The 21,462-nt window shown below is 38.1% G+C and overlaps 1 protein-coding gene across 2 annotated transcripts in view; it reads left to right on the forward strand.

Moving 5' to 3' along the window:
- Positions 1–21,462, forward strand: part of LOC145673466 (phospholipid-transporting ATPase ABCA3-like) — a 312,570-nt gene that overhangs the window by 270,378 nt on the left and 20,730 nt on the right. For both annotated transcript variants that reach the window (XM_081743188.1, XM_081743189.1), the window contains exons 22-23: positions 7,460–7,704; positions 18,587–18,734. In XM_081743188.1, coding sequence (XP_081599314.1) covers positions 7,460–7,704; positions 18,587–18,734 — 393 coding nt within the window. The remainder of the gene's footprint in view (positions 1–7,459; positions 7,705–18,586; positions 18,735–21,462) is intronic.

Genomic DNA, 21,462 nt, shown 5'->3' on the forward strand with positions numbered 1-21,462 from the left:
CGGATTCATCGTCCCAAGGATAGGCTCTATCTTCATCATTGTCCCTTTTTTACGCCCGGTAATTGTAGAAATCTGCCAGAGAAACATTTTCTCGAAGTGGATTAAGCGTCTCAACTATAGACTCTAGTTTCTCAGTTATCACTCCACTGGAATCGAAGTGGTTGGAATTCACTGTAACTTTTGGATTAAACCCTATAGGGCAAAAATTGTGATAGATAGTAGGTAATTGCTTTCTGATATGATTTTAATGTTAAAATAATAGGTTTAATCTCTCTGTTGTATCTGGAAATGGCAGAAATTTACTATTTCCGGTTTCGATATTGATCACTAGAGCAAGAGTAGTAGAAGATACCTAGATTCGTCAACTTCATCCTTTTCTCTCTAATGTAACCGGAAGGGATAGAAATTTAAAAACAACTTCATATTTTTATATTGATTTCCGAAGATCAAAAATATATAATAGTGAAGAAGAATTTCTTTTTTTTCATTTAATGAATTTACTATCCTAAGAATAGGTTCAACTCGGTTGTAATCCTCCATTGTATATCAGAATAATAAGTCTGTCTTCTGGTTAGAATATTGATCCACTGTAATTTCGAAGTATACGTTACAGTATGAAACGAAACTGACGTATTAATCCTGTACGTATTGCACGTTTAAAAAACTGAAGAATTCTGACTAAAAATGTCTACTGGGTGACTATAAAGTTTGGAACCAATAGAAGAATTTATCATCACCACATTACATGAAGCAGTGGTTTTCAAACTTTCGGATTTTGGAGCCCACTTCGAAGAATTATTATGAAACTTCTCAAACCTGTCAAAAAGTCAGATTCAGTGTTAGGACAAAATTTTCTTCTGCTCTATTGTAGATTCAAAATAAAACTACCAAAACAAAAGTGATTAATCACGGTAGCAGTGGACAAAATCAAAATGATTATTTGAATTGTTTAGCCCAAGTCGTAATGAGTTGCTTGTCAGAAGTCTGTAGTAAAAGTATCTTTGGCATCCAGTAAACCTCATCGATGAATTGACGTATGTTCATAATAATGTGTAATTGTACTAAACGTTATAATTTATTGTAAAATATACGTATGTGTGAAGTCAAGAGTGACAACAAAGTTCTGACGACATACACACACACAATGAACATGAAACTCAAAATAGTGATGACTTACCATAATATATTAAATACTTTGATCTCAGGATTTCGTAGCATTGGTCTTGTGTTGAGCTTTTGTTTGCTACTAGCTTTTCACGTACAGTTATTTGTACCATCACTTTTATTTGTTCAGCAATAAATTTGGGATAATGAAAACTGAATATTTTACTTTAGCTACTTTAATAATTGAATAGCTCAATGAGAAATAAAATACAATTTACAAATACAAGACCAATTATCATCATTATTATTTTAGAAAATCAGTTCTCTGTTAATTGCAAAATTGTATTTAACTCTTAATAAACTTACAAGTTTACTGTAAATATCTTATACTGCACCTAACCCAAGTATGTAAGTTGGCCTTTTACCTAACCCAAGAATGTAAGTTGGCTTTCTCTTTAACACAAAATAATTACATTGATTTTACAAAACAAAAGGGAGGAAATTTAATTTTACTCAAATTATAAATAACTTTAAATTGAGGGTGTGCCATTTGGTTTATAGTTTTTTATCGCGCACTGCACTCAAAATTCAGGTAATAAAATGTTACTTTACCTTCTCGATGACCACTGTCCATTGAACACCTTTACTCCCAGCAAGGTAGCTCCGCTGTCTCTCTATGCGGAAAGTCTCCGTGTTGCCTTTATCGTCCATTTCACTGGAACGTCCTCAGATAGTTCAAACTCCTGGAAAGTCCTCAAAGTTCCAAACTCCTACTCCATCCACTGAGTTTTATCACCACAAGCAGTGTCACACTTTTATAAAAACTTTGATCAAAATATTTGACTTAGTATCTGGTCTTCTGTTGTCATCTGCCATTGCCTACTAACTGTCCTTTATCACAGCCCGAAAGTAACCTACTCTTGCGGCCTTCGTTTCGACCGCTTGTCGCCGCACTAAAACTGTCTTCCAAAGCTCAGGGCGCTATTTATTTATTTATTTATTTGTTTGTTTGTTTGTTTGTGTGTTTACCGGGTTGTTACAACCTCTAAATTGAAGTTGGAATTCGCAGTTCGATGATTTCAACAACTTAACTGAACTGAACTCAACTCCCTGTCCTGTTTCTGTCCTCCTCTTTTATTATTTCGCACTAATTACGCATTCAGTTTTGTTTCACCTTTCCTATTCGTCCTTTACAATCATAGACCACTTCCTCTACGTTCTGACACACCCCTTGTCTAACTTTACCAATAATATTCTTTTTATTTTGTTTCAGTATATTTTATTTGCTCTCTTATTGATTTCTCTCGTTTTCTTGACACCCTCTCTTTTTCATTGGTTTCTCTTCTGTTTCTTAAAAAAGACCTCTCCTTTCCTTAAAGACCTCTCCTTTCCTTTTTTTCTTTTCTTTTTTTCTTCTTTCTTCAAAGTCACCCGCTTTGGCCAGAAACCGCCGGCTGAGGTTACACAAACTAAAAAATTTAGAATGAATAGTCTCCAGTGACAAATGTGAATGACTTACGAAATTGTTTTTCAATTATAGATTCGAATATTCATAAACCTTGATTTATCAAATATTATACCTTTTGTAACAATTTAATTTTCTCAGATAGTACTTACTAACTAGAATACGAATATTTATATTTCTATCGTAATCTTGGCTTGATATAATAATGATGGTATTAATAATTGTTAGATAAAACTATATTCCTACTACTGATAGTGTTAATAATGATATTGTAGAGGATATCAGGCTTAGCGCCTATTTTGAATTCTCCCTGTATGTTGCTTTGTTCTTCAAACAAAAATTGTAATTATTGAATAATAAAGAAGAAACTTCCCTATCCCCACATTCTTTCAATAAAAAACATAATTAAGCAAATAACTGTAGTTGTGAAATACAATACAGTACAGCAGGATGGTGGAGATGTGGACCTTCACAGAAAATAGACTCCATTACGGTTGACCGTCTTAAGCACCACTAGTGCTAAATTACTACAGCATCTTTTGGTCAACACTCTTCTCCAGGAGAACACTCCGAATTTTTTTCAAAATCGTCGTGGAGAAATAGAGCAGAGAGTGTAGAGGATATCAGGCTTAGCGCCTATTTTGAATTCTCCCTGTATGTTGTTATTGTTCTTCAAACAAAAAATTGTAATTATTAAATAATAAAAAAGAAACTTCGCTATATTGTCACCTCATTCCAATAGAAATTCATGCTTATCATTCTCTTCCTAGTTTCCGTAACTTCATCAAAACGAACTCAGCCGCGCCGTTTTAGCAATTAACAAACTTCCCTATTAACCAAGATAATTGTAATAAGCTAGTCACCCACGTGCGAATCACCAGGAAGAAGCAAAAGCAAGGAAGTAGAACAAAACCAGGGGACACGGGACCCTCCAGGACAGAAGCCGCCAGAAACACACTTTGGACCCCTATTCAGAAGAATCGTCCTAGCAGCAATTGAGAGACGGTCGGCACGCCTGGGCCCTCACCAACCACTGCATGACAGAGGTGTCATTCCGAAGAGGCCAGCACATCTGGGAGCTGTTGCCCTAAGGTCGAAAGGTTCTTCACTCTCGAACGTAAGATCCGAGATCAATACCAGACGGAAACAACAAATTAAGAAATAAGGCTTCACCCAATATTTAAAAAGGCTCATCATATCGAAATGGCTGAGGTACAGTAAAACCCTTTCCTTTCCTAACCTTTGCGTCTCTGTGATCTCTTCTATTAAAAAACATGCATTTCATTTCATCCATCCCCAATTAATTACATCAGTGCTGTACTGCTCAAATCCCCACGTACTTTCTCTCTTGCCATGCAAAGTGCTATCCCCACATTCTTTCAATAAAAAACTGATAATTAAGCAAATAACTGTAGTTGTAACCCCACAGTACAGTACAGCAAAAATATTAATACGTGTTGGCTAAATATAACGAAATTTTCAACATATAAGCCATATATATAATACATATAATGATATTCAAGGTATCCTTATAAAAGTCCTATTTGAAATCGCTATACAATATTAAAATGATCCTTCTTTTCACAATATTTTATGATATTGCTAACTACTAGTACCAATAATAGTAATAATAATAATAATGCTATTTTATCTCCAAATATTTCCACAGATTACGTCCTGCTTTCAGCTAGGTTAGGAGTGATCTTTTATCTAGCAGTGGATTGATAATGTTACTGCATATATAGTTATACGTACGTGAATAGATCCTATATAGATTGAGGGAGAGAGAGAGACAGAAAGAAATCCTTTTAAAGAAATAGTCTCCATTTATTCTTTTAGATTTGCATGTTAAATATACTCAACTCCGAGCATTTTTACGTATTACATTAATTTCAATTAGCTAATTATTTTAGTTAAGAAAATTAAGACAAGCACGACTTTTTTTTTTTCCGGTTTGGTGCATCACCCCCTACGCTTTTGGCCTGTGTATTTTCACACACCCCTCTTCTCTAAGTCTTCCCTTGTTCTGTGATTTTTTTTCCTTGGTGTTTTTCAAAGACATTTTTTTTTCTCTCACAGCTGCAAACTGACCGCACAACCCCTGTTTCCATGTTACATGTCTTAATAAATTTCGAGAGACGCCGGTGAGTCTTGGGAATAGTTCCTTAAAATGACCATACAACTTGGTCTCGGTACGTTTTTGTCATCATGCGGTTTGTGTGCTTCACGTATTGGTCCAGTAATTAAAATTCTTTTCTAGCGTCATGTTATGTTATTCTTGACCCCTTACGTAGCAGAATTGTGGAATTGTTTTTCTTTTCCGAACCAAAGTATCGAGTTCTCTTATCTTTGGGTGCTGTTTGTTTCTACCATGTGTTCAATTGTTGCCACTCTTTCACGCTCGTCACTCTACTAAATAACATTATCCTCTCCCAGCAGTGTTACCTATTTCATTATATACTCTTAGTAAGCAAAGCTTTATTTATACACTAAAATTTATTAATTTGGTAACGTATTGGTCAATTTTATTCCTGTCTGTTCGTCTCCAGTTTGAAATGTGTGAATGTTAGTTTGTTTTGTGAAGTATCTCCACACTGTTTTAAAGTCGCACTCCCGTCTGCTGTATCAACGGTCATTTTTCGGAAAGTGTCTTGGTCACAATCTGCAAGTAACACTCTCCCGATAAATCCACGGTTTGTCTCGTATCAGTCGGTGACCTGTCTATATTAAAATTCCTCTCTAAGGTGGTAAAGGCGCAATAATCTAAAATTTCACAAAAGAACCCACAAAACGTACATGCTTGGCGACGCGTTTTTTACTCGTGTGTGGCCGAAAATCATGAGGGTTATCTGCTTTCATTCTTTCTTTCTTTTAAACAAAAAAGGAAGAAAATTAAATGTACGGCTGCCCGTCGATCTTGCTTATTTTTAACTTTTATGCATGCAGTCAATTAATTTGTACAATTAAGTGTATTACATTATCAAATACTCCATGGTTCTTTACTGTGTCTACAAAATAGTGCAAGATAAACTTCTAAGTTCTAAAGTGAGTTGTCCAGATTTGGTGAGGAAGGTTGAGGAAACACTGAGACAGTACAGTTAATAGTATATTAAAAGTTAGACGCACTAAAGAGTACTTCACAAAAAGAGCTTCCTCTGTGTTGGTTTTTTCATTCCCAATGTTATGCCTTGTAATTCAACTAATCCCATGAATCAACTAAGCTCTTAATTTAGTGATTTTTATTTCATACATTCCAATCATGCAAAACAAACGACTTAAGTATTATTCACCAGAAGAATTGTTATTTCTAGAACAAATCATTTGATTCACACCATATTTCGATTATTATGGTCGAATTGGTACACAATGTTATACCAGATATTTCTGTTTTATGTAGTACATAACCGAAAGTACATTACCTATATTTCTGCGAACCCCTAAAGTTCTTTGCTGTATACGATATGAGAAATCCGCAGTCCACCGAACATTTTCTCATGACCTACCTTAATGGCTACTGGCCAATAGCTGGAAAACGCTGCTTCATATCTTCTCCGCTATTATTGATACTTTTTCTTTCTTTCGTTTATTATTATTATTATTATTATTATTATTATTATTATTATTATTATTATTATTATTATTATTATTATTATTATTATTATTATACGAGAATCCAAAGGAACCATTGTAATGTTGATCATGTAGATCCCACATTCTCCCACCATTTTGCCTCGGATTTCAAAATCTATGGAGCTGAGATTAGCAGACCATGGTGCCATTCCTTCCAGTCCAACCGAGAAAGATATTATCTAACCAGCAACATATTATTCCTGCATACCACTATTAATTCTAGACTTTGTATCGAGTGAGAACCTAATGATAGGTTGTCTCTACTGAATATTGTCAAAAGTTGTCTCATTAGTTTTAGCTCGAATGATTGAACATCTGTTCGTCACGAGAGAAAGGATTCTGTTTCTCGCTACTTGATTACTTTCTTTTCATAAGAATTTGGTAATATTTGTAATAATGAAACCGATTTACCAGGAATAACGTCGTATTGAACTAGATTGCAAACTATTTCAGCGACAACTTGTATCTCTTCAGTGAGTAAAAGCTCTTATTCATTTCTTCTCATATCGTAAAATGTGTGTATTAACATCATCATAACAGTAAGTGTGTGCAATTTTTCTTTAAAGGTTCAAGTTGAGAAAGTTATTTTCTTTCTTATAAACGCTAATTGTAATTTGCCGGTGGGTGTGTAAAGTGCGTTAAGTCAAAAATTAGTGTTTTACAGAAATCGCAATTGAAAGCTCAGAAATAAATCCAAAATCCGGTTTTGAGAAAATGATTAGCTGTTGTAGCTCTTTAATGTTAATAAGACTGTTTTTTAGATTTGTGTCTGAAACCCAAAACCGGATTTTTAGAATTGTATTTCAACTTTCAAATGCGACTTCTCTAAAACACTAACTTTTGACTTAACGCACTTTATACACCCACCCGCCAATTATGACAGCAATTACGCGTTTCTTTTACACTTTTAAAGGTTACTGGTCTCAGCTTGTAGTTATGATGATGATGATAATACACAAATTCGGAATGTGACTAAGAATTAACAAACTTTTTTGTACGCACTGAAGAAGAGGAACTTACCGTTGAAACAGTTTCGAACTTCATTCAATAAAAGGCATTTCTGGATAAGTCAGTTTAATTATGCGATACCATGTAACAGTTACATGTTTTAACCTAATGTTATTATTTTTAATTATTATAACTTGATTTTATTCTTAATGGTTTTAATTCGTTTTTAGAGTATGTAAGATACAAAGACTTAAATGGTTAGTCTTTGCTCAGATAGTACAGTTTAGAATGTAAAGTTTCTCTCATTGCTAGAAACTCTCGACGAATCATGTTGTGGTCCGAGTGTTCTTTTGGTGCATACACTGGGGAAAGATTACAAGCGTTTTTCTGCTGTGAAGTCTGTGAGTTTCCGTGTCCAGCGAGGAGAATGCTTCGGACTGTTGGGAGTTAATGGTGCAGGGAAAACAACAACATTCCACATGCTCACTGGTGGCACTGAACCTACAAGAGGTAATGCACATATGGTGTCTTGGAGCTTAAAACGGCAGAAGCGAAAGGTATGATATTTTGTATACACGTATAAATATAAAAAATGTGAAAGCAAAAATAAGATATTAACTTCATTTGATTAATTTTAATGATAACTAATGATAAAATAAGACATTTTAGAGGAATACCGTATTCTCATGGCAAGGGATTTCACATTCGATGCGCGTGATTTGCGTTTACATGTGTAAAAATGATCTATGCTTCATGACTTCAGCGTTACAAATAACGTAAAACAGAAATACCATACATCATATAGCTGAATCGTCGAAGTACATATCTTATGTGCTTGTGATCTCTAGTAATCTTTGGTGCATCTAATTCCGTGTTCCATTCCCAGAAGTTAACTGGTTTTCGTCGTTCACTCATTGTCATGACGTAATTTGGAAGCTACTCGATTTAAGAGGTAGTGCGTTAGGTTTCAAAAAGACTGAAATAACGACGACATGGATCTCATGTCTAACTAGTCGTTATCATATTAAGTCATTTTTCATAATGCCAAGGTGTTAAGGGAATATTATATGAAAAGTAGGTCTTGTTCAATAGATCTTTCTTCATTATGTTTTGATAATAGAATGTTTAATATTTATTCAACATTCTTTTGCGTATTCATCTGCAGTAGAGAAAAATAAACACACACATCACATTTTAAGTATAATCTTTTTTATTATGTAAGTTTATCGTGAGTGTATTTTTTTAATATCTGTTATAATTATTATAGTATTTTCTATTTCTTAGCCTAATAAAATCTAGCCTAAGAAATTATATTCATTGTAGCTATGGGATACATATTTGTAAGAAAAGTGTCTCTACCTTGTACTTCTTTTCGTCCATAATTGGCTATTTCGACGTACGTGGAGATCATCTTCGTCCATCGGTTTATGCTCCGTTCCCTGGCTCTCTTGTACATCTTCTGATGTGATTTTGATCTTAGTTGCTATTTATGCTAGTCAGTAAATAGGTGATAAGCCCAATGGATCCACAACCAAGTAACGTTGCTACTACTCTCGTAAAGCATACTAACATCTATTTCCGTTAAAACATCTATTTCTTCTTCAACCAAATCATGACTCCACTTAATATGAATGTCAGAAACATGAACATTACGCAAAAATGATGAAAAACGACTGGAAGCTTTCGAAATGTGGATGTGGAGAAGAATGGGGTGAATTAGCTGGGTGAGCGGAAAACGAATGAGAGGGTGTTAGAAATGGTAGGGGAGAAAAGTACAATTTTAGATATTATTAAGAAGAGGAAGAGAAACTGGTTGAGACATTAAATAAGAAGGACCGGTATCATGAGGGACGTGGTAGAGGGTATGGTGGCAGGAAAGAGAGAGAAGGAAGCGAGGAAGACTGCAATTAATGGACGATCTCAAAACAGAATATTTGTACGTGAAGACGATGAGGTTAGCGGAAGACCGTGGAGCATGAAAGCTTCTCAGTTGCAGCAAGTGACCTGCCAATAATGGCAGAATACCTATGATGATGTGATTATTATTACTACTATTCATAATAAAGACATTAAGTTCTGGACTATCTGTTCTCCGTAATATCCGTCCTAGTTTCAAAAAAGGAATGAATGTGATTTTGTCAAGAAGAAACATTCTATCAAGGAGTTTTTCGAGCGCTAAAAACTAAATTTTGACTTATTTTCCGTTTCTTTCTTTCTTTCTTTCTTTCTTAGGCCTATCTTTTTTACATTTATGTAATCATTTATCAGTAAACAGTAAAACAAGTTTATTTATTTTTTATTTTACTTTATTTCTTTTAAGAATTAAGAATACAATTTAGGGTAATGATTTATTTTAAAATCGTGTGTATGTATAGTGTTATCATTTCATGTTTCCTGCAGGGTTAGCTGATTTAAACCATAGTTTAAACCTTGATTTAAACCAGCTGTTTTTTTTTTTTTTTCAAAAAACCAACTGGTTTAAACCAAAAAACGAAAAATGTTCGTAAAAGTGTAATTGTTCGTAAACTCTTGATGAACGCCCATTTGTGGGTTATATTCAGACCTAAATTCATTACTCAAAGAGATTATACAGGGTTTTCATAAAGTCTGGACGAATTTAATTTGCTTATAATTTTCATAAAAATGCTCATAATGAAATCAAATAAAGTGCAAACGGTAGCGGAAGGATTAAATTTTTAGTTGGCAACACTGTTAGATAAGCGGCAACTCTGAACACGTTGAGAGAGGGAGAGGGAGGGCAAGGGTCAGTTTCTTACCAAATTCCATCCATTGTTGTTTTCATTGTTGTTTCAATGTTGACTGTTAAAAGTAAGTTGTAAGCTGTATTGGTGTGTGTGTCTTTTAAAGAAATAAATAAATGAAAAACTCCTCTGAGAAGACTATTTTTTTTTACCGTATCAAAGATGGCGTCGGTGAAAGAGAAAGCGCAATGTGTTCTGTGGTACGCAGAGCTAAAATCACCAATTCTGGTATGTCGAAAGTTCACCAAAGAGTTCAAAAAGCCGGCACAGACTGAGAGTGCAATCCGAAAGTGGCATGCTAAGTTCTTGGAGACAGGAGGCGTCCTGGACCGTCCTCGAAGTGGGAGGCCGCCAACATCGCCTGCAACAGTGAGGCCGCCTACGCGAATGTGTGGACGTAAATGGCGCCCAGTTGGAGGTGTGGCGGTGAATGAACTGAGCTGGTGCAGATTACAGGTAAAAATTTAATCCTTCCGCTACCGTTTGCACTTTATTTGATTTCAATATGAGCATTTTTATGTAAATTATAAGCGAATTAAATCCGTCCAGACTTTATGAAAACCCTGTACTACAAAAGCAACTTTTTATATATATATAAGTTTATGAATGTTTCTTTTGTGAATTTTTTTTTTTTTTTTTTTTTTTTTTTTTTTTTTTTTATAGTTTGTTATTATTATTTTGCAATTGCAATCAAAGAAATTCTAAATATTGTTTCGTTTTAATACCGTTTACTATTGATAAAATTAATCGAAATGCCATACCTTTTTTTTAAGGGGAGGGGGTCATACAAACCTCACGAGAAGCATTTATTGAAATCAGAAGTATCTTTGGTATCTACTTATGTATAAGTGGGTCAGAGCCAAAGTGAACTCAAATAATTCGTATCTTTATTCACTTTTCTTACTGATATCTAAATTAAGACGTCGTATTTGGACTAATATAAATCGTAGTGAACTAACTAGGAATAATTAGTTCTTCTGTACTCTGCTAGTATTTTGAAATTGTCCATATGTAACTTAATTCTGTATAATGGTTTCACTTGTGCAATTGTTTATCTTTTTGTCCTTCTGAAATTACTCTTTATAATTATATTAACAAGTATGTAAAGATTAGTACAACATATTTTTATCACGAGTCCTTCGTGAGTGAATCGGCAGACGTTTCGCATTTTGAACCAATGAATCCCGGTTTCGAGATCAAAAGGAGGACAATTTATCTCGGATGTAAGCCGAGAAGCAGTTTGGATTGCGCTTTAAGCTTATGTGAACCTTTCAGCATACTCCGGTTGTTGCATAATAACACCGAGCCGAAACAAACTTATTTCTGTCCATATGTGATATAAATACGTAGAGCAAATTATTTAAACCAAAAAAAAAAGAAAAAAATGGTTTAAACCAAAAAAGTTTTTTTTTGTTTTTTTTTCATAAAAACCATGGTTTTTGCCAACCTTTGTTTCCTGCAATTAAGTTAGACGTTATAAAATTTATCTTAAAATGTATACAAGATTTTTTTTCTTTCCCCTATTTTTTAGCATTTTTTAAAACATACAGTACAGTACATAATAAACATTTATAAAGTGCTGGTCTAAGAGAGATTATTAAAGCTATAGGGTTTCTTATTCATAAGAAATGTGGCTTTACCTTGTACTTCTGTCTCGTCCATAACTACGGCGTCGGAATGTGGCGCCCCCCATCGCCCAGTTCTTCGGAACTGCAATCAGCCACTGGTCCTCCAGGTTGGGGGTTGTGCTGGGCCGATCACCCGGCATTTAAAACCTGCGATCGAGCGTTGTTATAATATAAGCCTCGGATATGGACTGCGCTCCCTAGAAGACAACCTTGCTATCGACTGGTTTTGCTGTTGGATTTGCTTGGATGACGCTGGACCCGGGGCCGTGGGACGGAGGAGTGAAGCGCATGCGCACCCAGCAGGACCGGAAGGAGTGATGGCCTGAAAGGAAATGCTGGGAGTCTGCGGTGCGGGAATCTCCAATGAACCATTGGTCCCTCCTCTCACACGGTGGGACGTGGGTCCTCTCAAAAGTACCCATCAGTCGGCGGTGCAGGTGGCTCTGCCTCCTTGTCATTTTAACTTGGTGTCACAGCTTAGCTTGCTGACAAGGGTCATGCAGGTTGGACCTCCTAGCCTCGTTGGCAGCTTCGAACCAAGACGGGAAAGCTGAGAGAATTTTGGGCTTTCTTATAACATGGATCTGCATCAACCACCCACCCAGGATACTGGCATGCAGCAGAAAGAGGAAAGGCTTGGTCTCGCACCAAGATATCTAATCATCAAAGACAAATCAAATGACAGTTGGAGCCTTAAGTAAATTGTCACCATTTATAGTACATCGTCAGCTACATCATATTGCCACAGGAACGTTTCCTCCTGGACATATTCGCAGATTTTACGCAATGGGACGTTACTTCTCCAAACGACCTCCGATAAACAGTCAAAATTACTTTTAGTTAGTACACAGTTAGGACCTGTTCCTATTCTGGTTGAGCCTCATCGACAATTAAATACCAGCAAATGAGTTATCACCTGCTTAGATTTGAGAGAGTTACCAGAGGCGGAAATATGTGCCGAACTTACGGATAGCCATGTGACAGACGTCCATCGAATTACTACAAAGAAAAATTGTACAGTAAAGCTCACGGATTCCTATATCATTACTTTCGCTCTACCTGACCTTCCGACGCATTTGAACGTTGCTTACCGCCGTTTGAAGGTCCGCCCGTACACACCACTACCCTTACGGTGCTTTAACTGTCAACATTTTGGCCACTCAGCCCCTTCTTGTCATGCCTCTGCCATCTGTGGCAATTGTAGTTCCGCAGCTCATGGTCAGGCCCCATGTGCGGCCTTATCGAAGTGCGCTAATTGTAAAGGTGGCCACCCAACTTGGTCACGTGACTGTTCTAATTTTATGGCTGAGAAGATGATCCGTGAACTGATGGTAATCGAGAAGATCTCCGCAGCTGAGGCTAAACGAAGACTACAGCCAAAGGTTACCTTCGGCACCAGTTTCTCTTCCCTTCTAAAGACCAGCAGATCACAAGGTACTCAGACAGTCGATTCCGCTACCCAGACAGACGTTGAGGTTCCCAGTGTGCCAGTCTCTTCTAAGGCGTCCCGTACCACTGCTTCTTCTGTGAACCCAGGACTATCCCGCACGAAGCACCGATCATCTTCCACTTCGCAGCCTAAGCTTCCATTGAGTGATCCTTCGCCTTCACGAATCGTTAAGCCAATTCCTGCTTCTCAGCCTCCTGCCGCTCCGGCAGCTGGCTCTACCTCGTCTGCCCCTAATCAATCCATAGCTCAGTTTTTGCAGCAGTCAAACAGCCAGCCTCCTACCAAACCCCTCACTAAGAAGGAACGGAAAAAACAGCTCCAGGCTCAAGCTTCCAAGGCTGCCTCTCCCTCCTCCACAGCTTCTACCAAACCACCGAAGAAATCTTCACGCACCCAGTCTTTTAGCCCACCTGGAGCGAAGTAACAGAAGCATACGTCACGCAGTCCACCTAGTGATGACGAGTCTCTTATGGTTGATATGGTGGAGGAGAAGCTCGATAATTTTACCCTTGTGGAAGGCCGTGAAAAAGACAAGCGCAGTACCTCGCTTTTTGTTCTCGATGCATGTTGAACATGTCTCTTCTTCAATGGAATTTAAATGGCTATTTCACTCACTACGAGGAATTTAAGCAGTTATTGACATTGTTTCATCCTACCATATTCTGTCTTCAGGAAACGCATTTTACCTCTGCTAGCAACTCAGTTCTCTCTGGTTACACTGTATATCGTCATGATCAACTTACTGCAGGTCGCGCAGCAGGTGGTGTAGCAATCGGGGTCTCTGATGTTTACCACTCTGCTCTCATCCATGTGAATAGTGCTTTCCAGCTTATAGCTGTTCGTGTCTTCTTAAGACAACCTGTTACTTTTTGTTGTATCTACCTTACGCGTCATGACGTCTTTACTGCTGTCGATCTTGAACAGATTGCCCGACAGCTTCCATCCCCATTTCTGTTTGTGGGCGACTTTAACTCCTACCATGCACTGTGGGGCTCTCCTCGAACTGAGCCGCGAGGTCAAGCGATTGCCACTTTCCTTGATAACTCTAACTCATTGCTCCTCAATGATGGTAGTCCCACCCATTTTACTACTGCTACTGGTACCTACTCTCATTTGGACCTCTCCATTTGCAGTCCTCAAATTGGTGCCCACCTTACTTGGCGCGTGCATGACGATCTCTGTGGCAGTGACCACTTTCCTATTATTGTCAATGGCCTTCCGCTCATCCCTTCTGCTCCGTTCACTGCCTATAATCTACGTCAAGCAGACTGGGATCATTTTTTCGCAACTTTTCATTTCACTTTAGAACCTCGTTTTACTGTTGATGGTCATTGTGAGGCCTTTCAGCAGAGTATCCTGGCAGCTGTACACGACTCTATTCCTATCTATGCTGGTTCCCGGTGTAAACGCACCGTTCCCTGGTGGTCTGAGGAGATTCGTGACGCTATTCCGGCCCGACGTCGAGCACTCCGTACTTTTCATCGTGCTCCTACAGCTGATAATTTGGCTCAATTTCGTCTTAGTGCTCGCGCCCGCTACCTGATTAAGCAAGCTAAGCGTCACAGCCGGCGCACTTATGTTTCTTCTCTTACTGCTGGCAGCTCCATGACAGCGGTCTGGTCGCAGATTCGTCGTCTCCAGGGCCATGTTTCCTCCGTTGCAGTTCCATCCCTTATTATCGATGGTGTAATGATCACTGATCAGGACAGAATTGCTGCTGATTTAGGTCGTCATTTTGCGGATGTATCCAGTTCTACTCACTACTCAGCTGAATTCTTTACCTATAAACAACGCACCGAACGTATGCCACTTCAGTTCCGCTCTGCAACCGCTGAAGCTTATAATCTGCCTTTTACTACTGCTAAACTTGCTGCTTTTTTGGCTTCTACGAAGGACACGGCACCTGGCCCTGATGGCATCTGTTATGCTATGCTCCGGCACCTTCCTGACGATGGCAAGCAACATCATCTTGACCTGTACAATCGCATCTGGCTTGAAGACTCCTTCCCTGCTGCCTGGCGTGAAGCATACATTATTCCTATCTTGAAGCCTGCTAAACCTGCCACATCCAGTGGAAGCTACCGCCCGATCGCCTTGACTAGCTGTCTGTGTAAACTTTTGGAGATGATCAATACCCGCTTAGTCTGGTTTCTTGAACACCATGGCCTCATTTTCAATCTTCAGTGTGGTTTTCGGCGCTTCCGTTCCACTACTGATCATTTGGCGCATCTTGAAAGTGCTATTCAGGATGCCTTTCTTCATCAAGAACATCTGATAGCAATCTTCTTTGACCTTCAAAAGGCCTACGACACCGCTTGGCGATATGGCATTTTGCGGCAACTCCATCTCTGAGGCTTACGTGGCCACTTGGCTCTCTTCTTCCAGAACTTTCTCCAACAACGTTCTTTTAGAGTCAAGCTTGGAGCTACTCTTTCTTCTCCGTTTCCACAAGAGAATGGCGTTCCACAGGGTAGTGTGTTGAGTGTCACATTGTTTGCTGTCGCAGTGAACAGTGTGATGTCGCAGCTCTCCCCTTCTGTTAACAGGGCTGCTTTATGTGGATGGCTTTACTATCTACTGTCGCTCACGTGATCTCCGTACAGTTACTCGCCAGTTGCAGTTTGCGCTCAACCGCCTTCACCGCTGGTCTACTACTACTGGTTTCACCTTTTCTCTCATCAAAACACACTGCGTACATTTTTGTCGCCTTCGTCACTGTGCCTATGATCCTGAGCTGTTCCTTGGCCGTTCTCGATTGTCCTATGTGGATCATGTTCGGTTTCTGGGCTTGGAGTTTGACCGTCGACTTACCTGGGCAGTTCACGTTCGAGACCTGAAGTACCGCTGTCTCCGCTCCATGAACTTACTACGTTTGGTGTCCCATCTTTCATGGGGTGCTGACCGTGTGGTGATGTTGCGTCTATATCGTAGCTTCATCCGCTCCCAATTGTATTATGGCTGTGTTGCATATGGCTCTGCTCGACCTTCCATCCTACGTCATCTGGATTTTGTCCATCATCTTGGCCTTCGTTTGGCGCTTTTCGAACCAGCCCTATTCCTAGTCTCTATGTCGAGGCTCATGAACCACCTCTTTCCCACCGTTGGGATTGCCTGCTCCTGCGCTATTATATTCATATCCGTGCCGTACCTGACCATCCTTCGGCATTTGCCCTTGAGGCTGGTGCTCGCTATGACAGATATCAAGCACGACCAACTGCTACTCGGCCTTTGGCATTCGTGCTATAGACCTTGGAGCTTCTCTTGAACTCGATGTCCCTGCCATCCATCCATTGGGCTTCCTGCCCATTCCTCCATGGACAGTTCTTCCACCAGTTGTCAGCTTTCATCTAACGCAATTTAAGAAGTCTGTTACCAGCAATCAACAATTTTGTCAGGAATTCTTCTTTTCTGGATGCGTACCGTACCTACGCTGTCTTCTACACGGATGGTTCGAAGCATGAAGATTCTGTTGGCTGTGCCTTCGTCACGGATGATCTTAGCGCTGGCTTGAAGCTCCATCCTACTTCCACTGTGTTCACTGCTGAATTGGTTGCTATTCTGGAGACTCTGCATTATATTAGTCGACGCCATCTCCGACATGTTCTCCTGTGCTCTGACTCCAGCAGCGCTTTACGTAGTCTCACTGATGTGTCAACTGTGCACCCTATAGTTCAGCAACTTCTTCTCTCCTGCCATTCCTTACGGCTTGCAGGTTGCGATATCCAATTTTGTTGGGTGCCTGGCCATGCTGGTATTCCAGGGAACAAGCGTGCTGACCGTGTTGCCAAAGAAGCTGCCCTTACAGGACCTAAGTATCCGTCACCGCTCCTTAGCTCTGATATTCGTCCTGTAATCAACCGTCTTCTCCCTCAGCGCTGGCAGACAAACTGGGATGAGCACCTTCAGAATAAATTGCATAATGTCAAGCCGCGACTTGGTGATTGGGCCACGAGTTCTCGTCCTTCAAGACTGGAAGAACGACGATTGGCACGCCTACGTATCGGGCAAAGCCATCTGACCCATGGCTACCTGTTACGTCGGCAGAACCCGCCTTCCTGCACCCATTGTGGTGCATTTCTGACCATCCGCCACCTTCTTGTGGAATGTGTTCCTCTTGCTCCTGAGCGAGCCCGCCTTGGCTTACCAGCAGATATGTCTACCTTGCTTGGAGACGATGTCCAGATGATCCAGCAAGTTTTCACCTACTTGCAGCTTCTGCACGTCTTGACTGATTTGTGAGTGCATTTCTCACGTTTCTTTTAATTAATTTATTTCTGATTTTATCTACTGTTTCTGTGTTTTCATGGTGGTTTTATGCTTGTCATAGCATTTCCTTGCTTTTATCTTCTTTACTGCACTATCATATTCATTACTAATTTTGGGCTGCCCCACGTGTATGTACCTATTGCCGAGCTGCCCCGGCAGAGAAGATTAACATGTTGTTGTGTACTAACCCGTCCTTGTGTTTGTGTATCGAGTTTGCACGTTTCTTCAATGCTACGAGTGACATTTTAATTCATACATGACCAAACACGTTTTATGACTTTGCTTTTAATTTATTATATCTGCAATCTTTTGTTCTTGGGTACTTCATTTTTCCTGTCAGAGAAGGGTGCAAAAGACCTTGATGTTGACGCGCCCATACAAACCCTTTCAATCAATCAATCAATCGTCCATAATTAGATATTTCGACCTACGTGGAGATCATCTTTGTGCATTGCTTTATCTTCCGGCTCTCTTTTACATCTTCTGACGTGGCTGTGAGCTTACTATGAAGATATAATTTTACACAAAGTATTCCGTTAACTTCGTTGCTGTTTATGTTAGTCAATAAATACGTGATAAGCACAATGGATCCACAGCCAAGTAATATTACTACTGGTCTCACTTACCCCGTTAGAACCATCTGGTTCTTCTTCAACCAAACCGCCACTCCACTTAATATGAAAGTCAGACCTGAGAACAAACATCAGGAGATTAACATACACATTAAATATTTCCTTTTCCTATGCTCTGGCCTTCGGAAACCCGTATCGGTGTACTACATTGTCTCTCAGCAGCTGCCTCAAGGTTCTCTCGTTTGCCCTCACCAACGGAGAACCATTCCTTAAACCTTATTTGCAAATTATTCAGATGTTGAAAAAAAAAATTGAATTTCTTCACGCCGCGCCGTACTATTGCAACTTCATTCTGTATAAAAACTCATTATATTAGTTATGCCTTTCTCATAACCTTTTCTGAAATGCGTTTTCTACTAGTATTCACGTAATATACTGTATATAAGAATCGTACAGAATTGACCTTTCTTAAAAGCTTAGTGTAATTGAAAAATATTTGGTAAATGTAAGTACAACAATTTAGCATTCATAATAAATAGATGACATAAATACTGCAAGATACATTAATATATATATGTATAACGTTTAATATTATTCAGTATCATGTATAGCGTATATTTATTATTTTGTTGCTTATACCCATTCTTAACATTAAGATAAATGGATTTGAGGCATCAATGATGCATAGGCGTAGAAAGAAATGAAATGTTATATATTTGAAATTACATTCTAATATTAATATTACGTTTTCTGTATTGCAGTTTTTGGCAGATATTGGTTACTGTCCTCAGTATGATGCTCTGTTAGGAGTTTTAACAGGTAGAGAGATGCTGTACTTGTTTGCTCATTTGCGTGGTATACCAGATTCCTACATTAACGATGAAATAGAGAAATGGCTTACAGTGCTTGGTAGGTATTGATTTTATTTGCAGAATCAGTCACTTTTAGAACTAGGTCACGTGCCAACACGAAAAATACATCCATAATGTATCACTTAATGTCAGTTTTAGGTGTATGAACAATCCAGAGTAATGCGCTAACGAGTAGTACCTTTTTATACAAGGATTTTCTTAATCAGCTGTTCATATATGCGAACGACCTAACCTTGTTAGATATGATGTAGGTTCAGTGGAAGAAAATGAAAGTCCGTAATAGTAGAAACTGTATAGAAGGAAACAATGGAAAGATTGTAAACAATAGTAATAGTACAGAAGAAGTGAATAAATTACGTAGATTCTCAATAAGAAATTAACACGGAAACCAATAAGTAGTAGGTTAATGACTACAGATCTATCCTACTACGTGGTACATAATTTTCACTGGTGCAGCTATCAGCAAGGGAATGAAACAAAAAATCCATTTGAAACATAATTTTTCCTATTACGAATATATTGCATGTATGTTGTGTGAGTTGCTCGCTTATGTTCTGTGTCGAATAAATGTTAGTATGTCAATTATGTATGATTGAAAAAATGAAATGAGATCTTGAAACCGTCTCAAGATTATGTCGTTTAGAGTAAAGGAGACCATGATTAAAACAAGTGAAGAAAGAGTAATTGGTGGTATTAGAAAGTGAGAGTACCCCAAGAAAACGTACGGACACGCTGTTGCCCATTACAAAGTACTTGGTCGGGGATTGAACCAGGGACCCCACGCACCAGAGGTAATTTTTCTTTATTTAAATTTGATCACACGAAAGCAATATAAAGATGTAAATGAACGACCATTTTAAAAAGTTATGACATACAAGAAAAAAAAACTTGGTAAATACGATCTGATACACAATAATTGTCATACGTCTTGCAAATAAAATCAGAAAAATAAACACACTGCTGAACAAGACTGCACTTATTTAATATAAAAACACACTTACACGTGACGTTTCGATCATCTAGCCAAGATCCTCATCAGACCTATACACATACGTACATCTGATGAGGATCTTGGCTAGAAGATCGAAACGTCACGTGTAAATGTGTTTTTATATTAAATAAGTGCAGTCTTGTTCAGCAGTGTGTTTATTTTCCTGTAGATACGATACAATGCGAAATCTCGAAACTGGAAGTCAGAATATTCAAATTTGTAAAGCAAAAATCTTATGTTTATGATAATATCAATTGTGCCTGGTACATAAGACCTATGACCTTCTCTTTGTGAGGTATGAATGTTCAGGTACCTTAGCGACCAAGTTAGTTACGTAGATGAGTTACAAAACGAATCAGAAATCCAGCACGTAAACACTACGTGGTGAAAAAAAATCACTGTTGTTGCATGTAGCATTGTGTATGAAGAAAAGATTTGATAGGCGTAATAATAACATAGGTGTACTTTCATGCAATCATCTATAGTGGAAACCACATAATCAATATTACACTAAAACCATGAATCTCTATGATACCAGTCTTGAGAACATTGTATTTAAAGATTCTCAGCTCAGTGGAAACTCGAGAATGAGTTGTTTACACTCACAATTTTTTTAGAGAACAGTTTTCATTTTTCACTAGCGTAGTGTAAAGCGGCAAACACTGATGGAGAAATTGCAATTGAAAACGCTTCAAAGTAATTTATGGTTTTGATGTAGTATGGACAATATTAGAATTCAATAGAAAACTAACTGTTGATACGGCATCTCGCCAGCGCATCCATATTTATGACAGCACATATTGTATCGTAAACCACGATACCCAGTGTAATATAACAGCATACTAACAAGAGAAATGAGTCATATTGTATCCAAAATTGTCTGAAGTTAGACCTGCCTCATTCAACAGATATTAAGTACGCAGTTCCAGACACCTGTTTCCGTCAATACTAATCGGCAGGAGTTCCGTGGGTTAATATTCACAGTAGTTCTGCTGTAGCAATTCCTTTAATTATTACGAGTGTCTGCGAATGTCTGTTTCTACTAGTGATGTGATGTGGAAAATTTTCCGCTATATTTTTGCGGAATATTTTTCCGTTCTGAAAAATATATCAGTAATCAAGTAACAATTCCTCAGTAATCATAAAATTGATTAAATTCATGTATAGAAATGATGAAAAGTAAAAGATCATTTAAAGAAAGTGAAAATTTTCATGGTTCAGACAATTTTCAGTACTATGTAGGAACAAGTGAAACAATTTTTCATGAATCGAAATATTTTCTGTCTTCTGTGGAAAAATGAAGAACTTTTCATCAAGTCGGAAAATTTTCATCATTTTGAAGCAAAATACTATGTAGGAACAAGTGAAACAATTTTTCATGAATCGAAATATTTTCTGTCTTCTGTGGAAAAATGAACTTTTCATCAAGTCGGAAAATTTTCATCATTTTGAAGCAAAAAGTAGAACAACTTTTTGTGAATTGGAAAGTTTTATTGCTCTGTAGAAAAAGAGGAAAAAACTTTTCATAAGCCGGACAATTTTGGATATTATATATAGTGATGTTAGGTGGAAAATTTTCCACTATATTTAACTGCACATTGAGCTACAAAATTGAATTCATGTAGAGGAAAGTTAGTCAGCAACAAATTATAATTTTCCAATTAGCTTTCGGGAACAGGAAAATTTTCTAATATTTAAAGTTGGGAAGTAAAAATTTACATAGTGTTTCTCTCTCCATCTACGATCTCCTTCGTTGCTAAACGGTTAACACACG

The sequence above is a fragment of the Thermobia domestica genome, chromosome 16 (genome assembly GCF_964235325.1).
Source record: "Thermobia domestica chromosome 16, izTheDome1.hap1.1, whole genome shotgun sequence".
NCBI classification, from domain to species: domain Eukaryota; kingdom Metazoa; phylum Arthropoda; class Insecta; order Zygentoma; family Lepismatidae; genus Thermobia; species Thermobia domestica.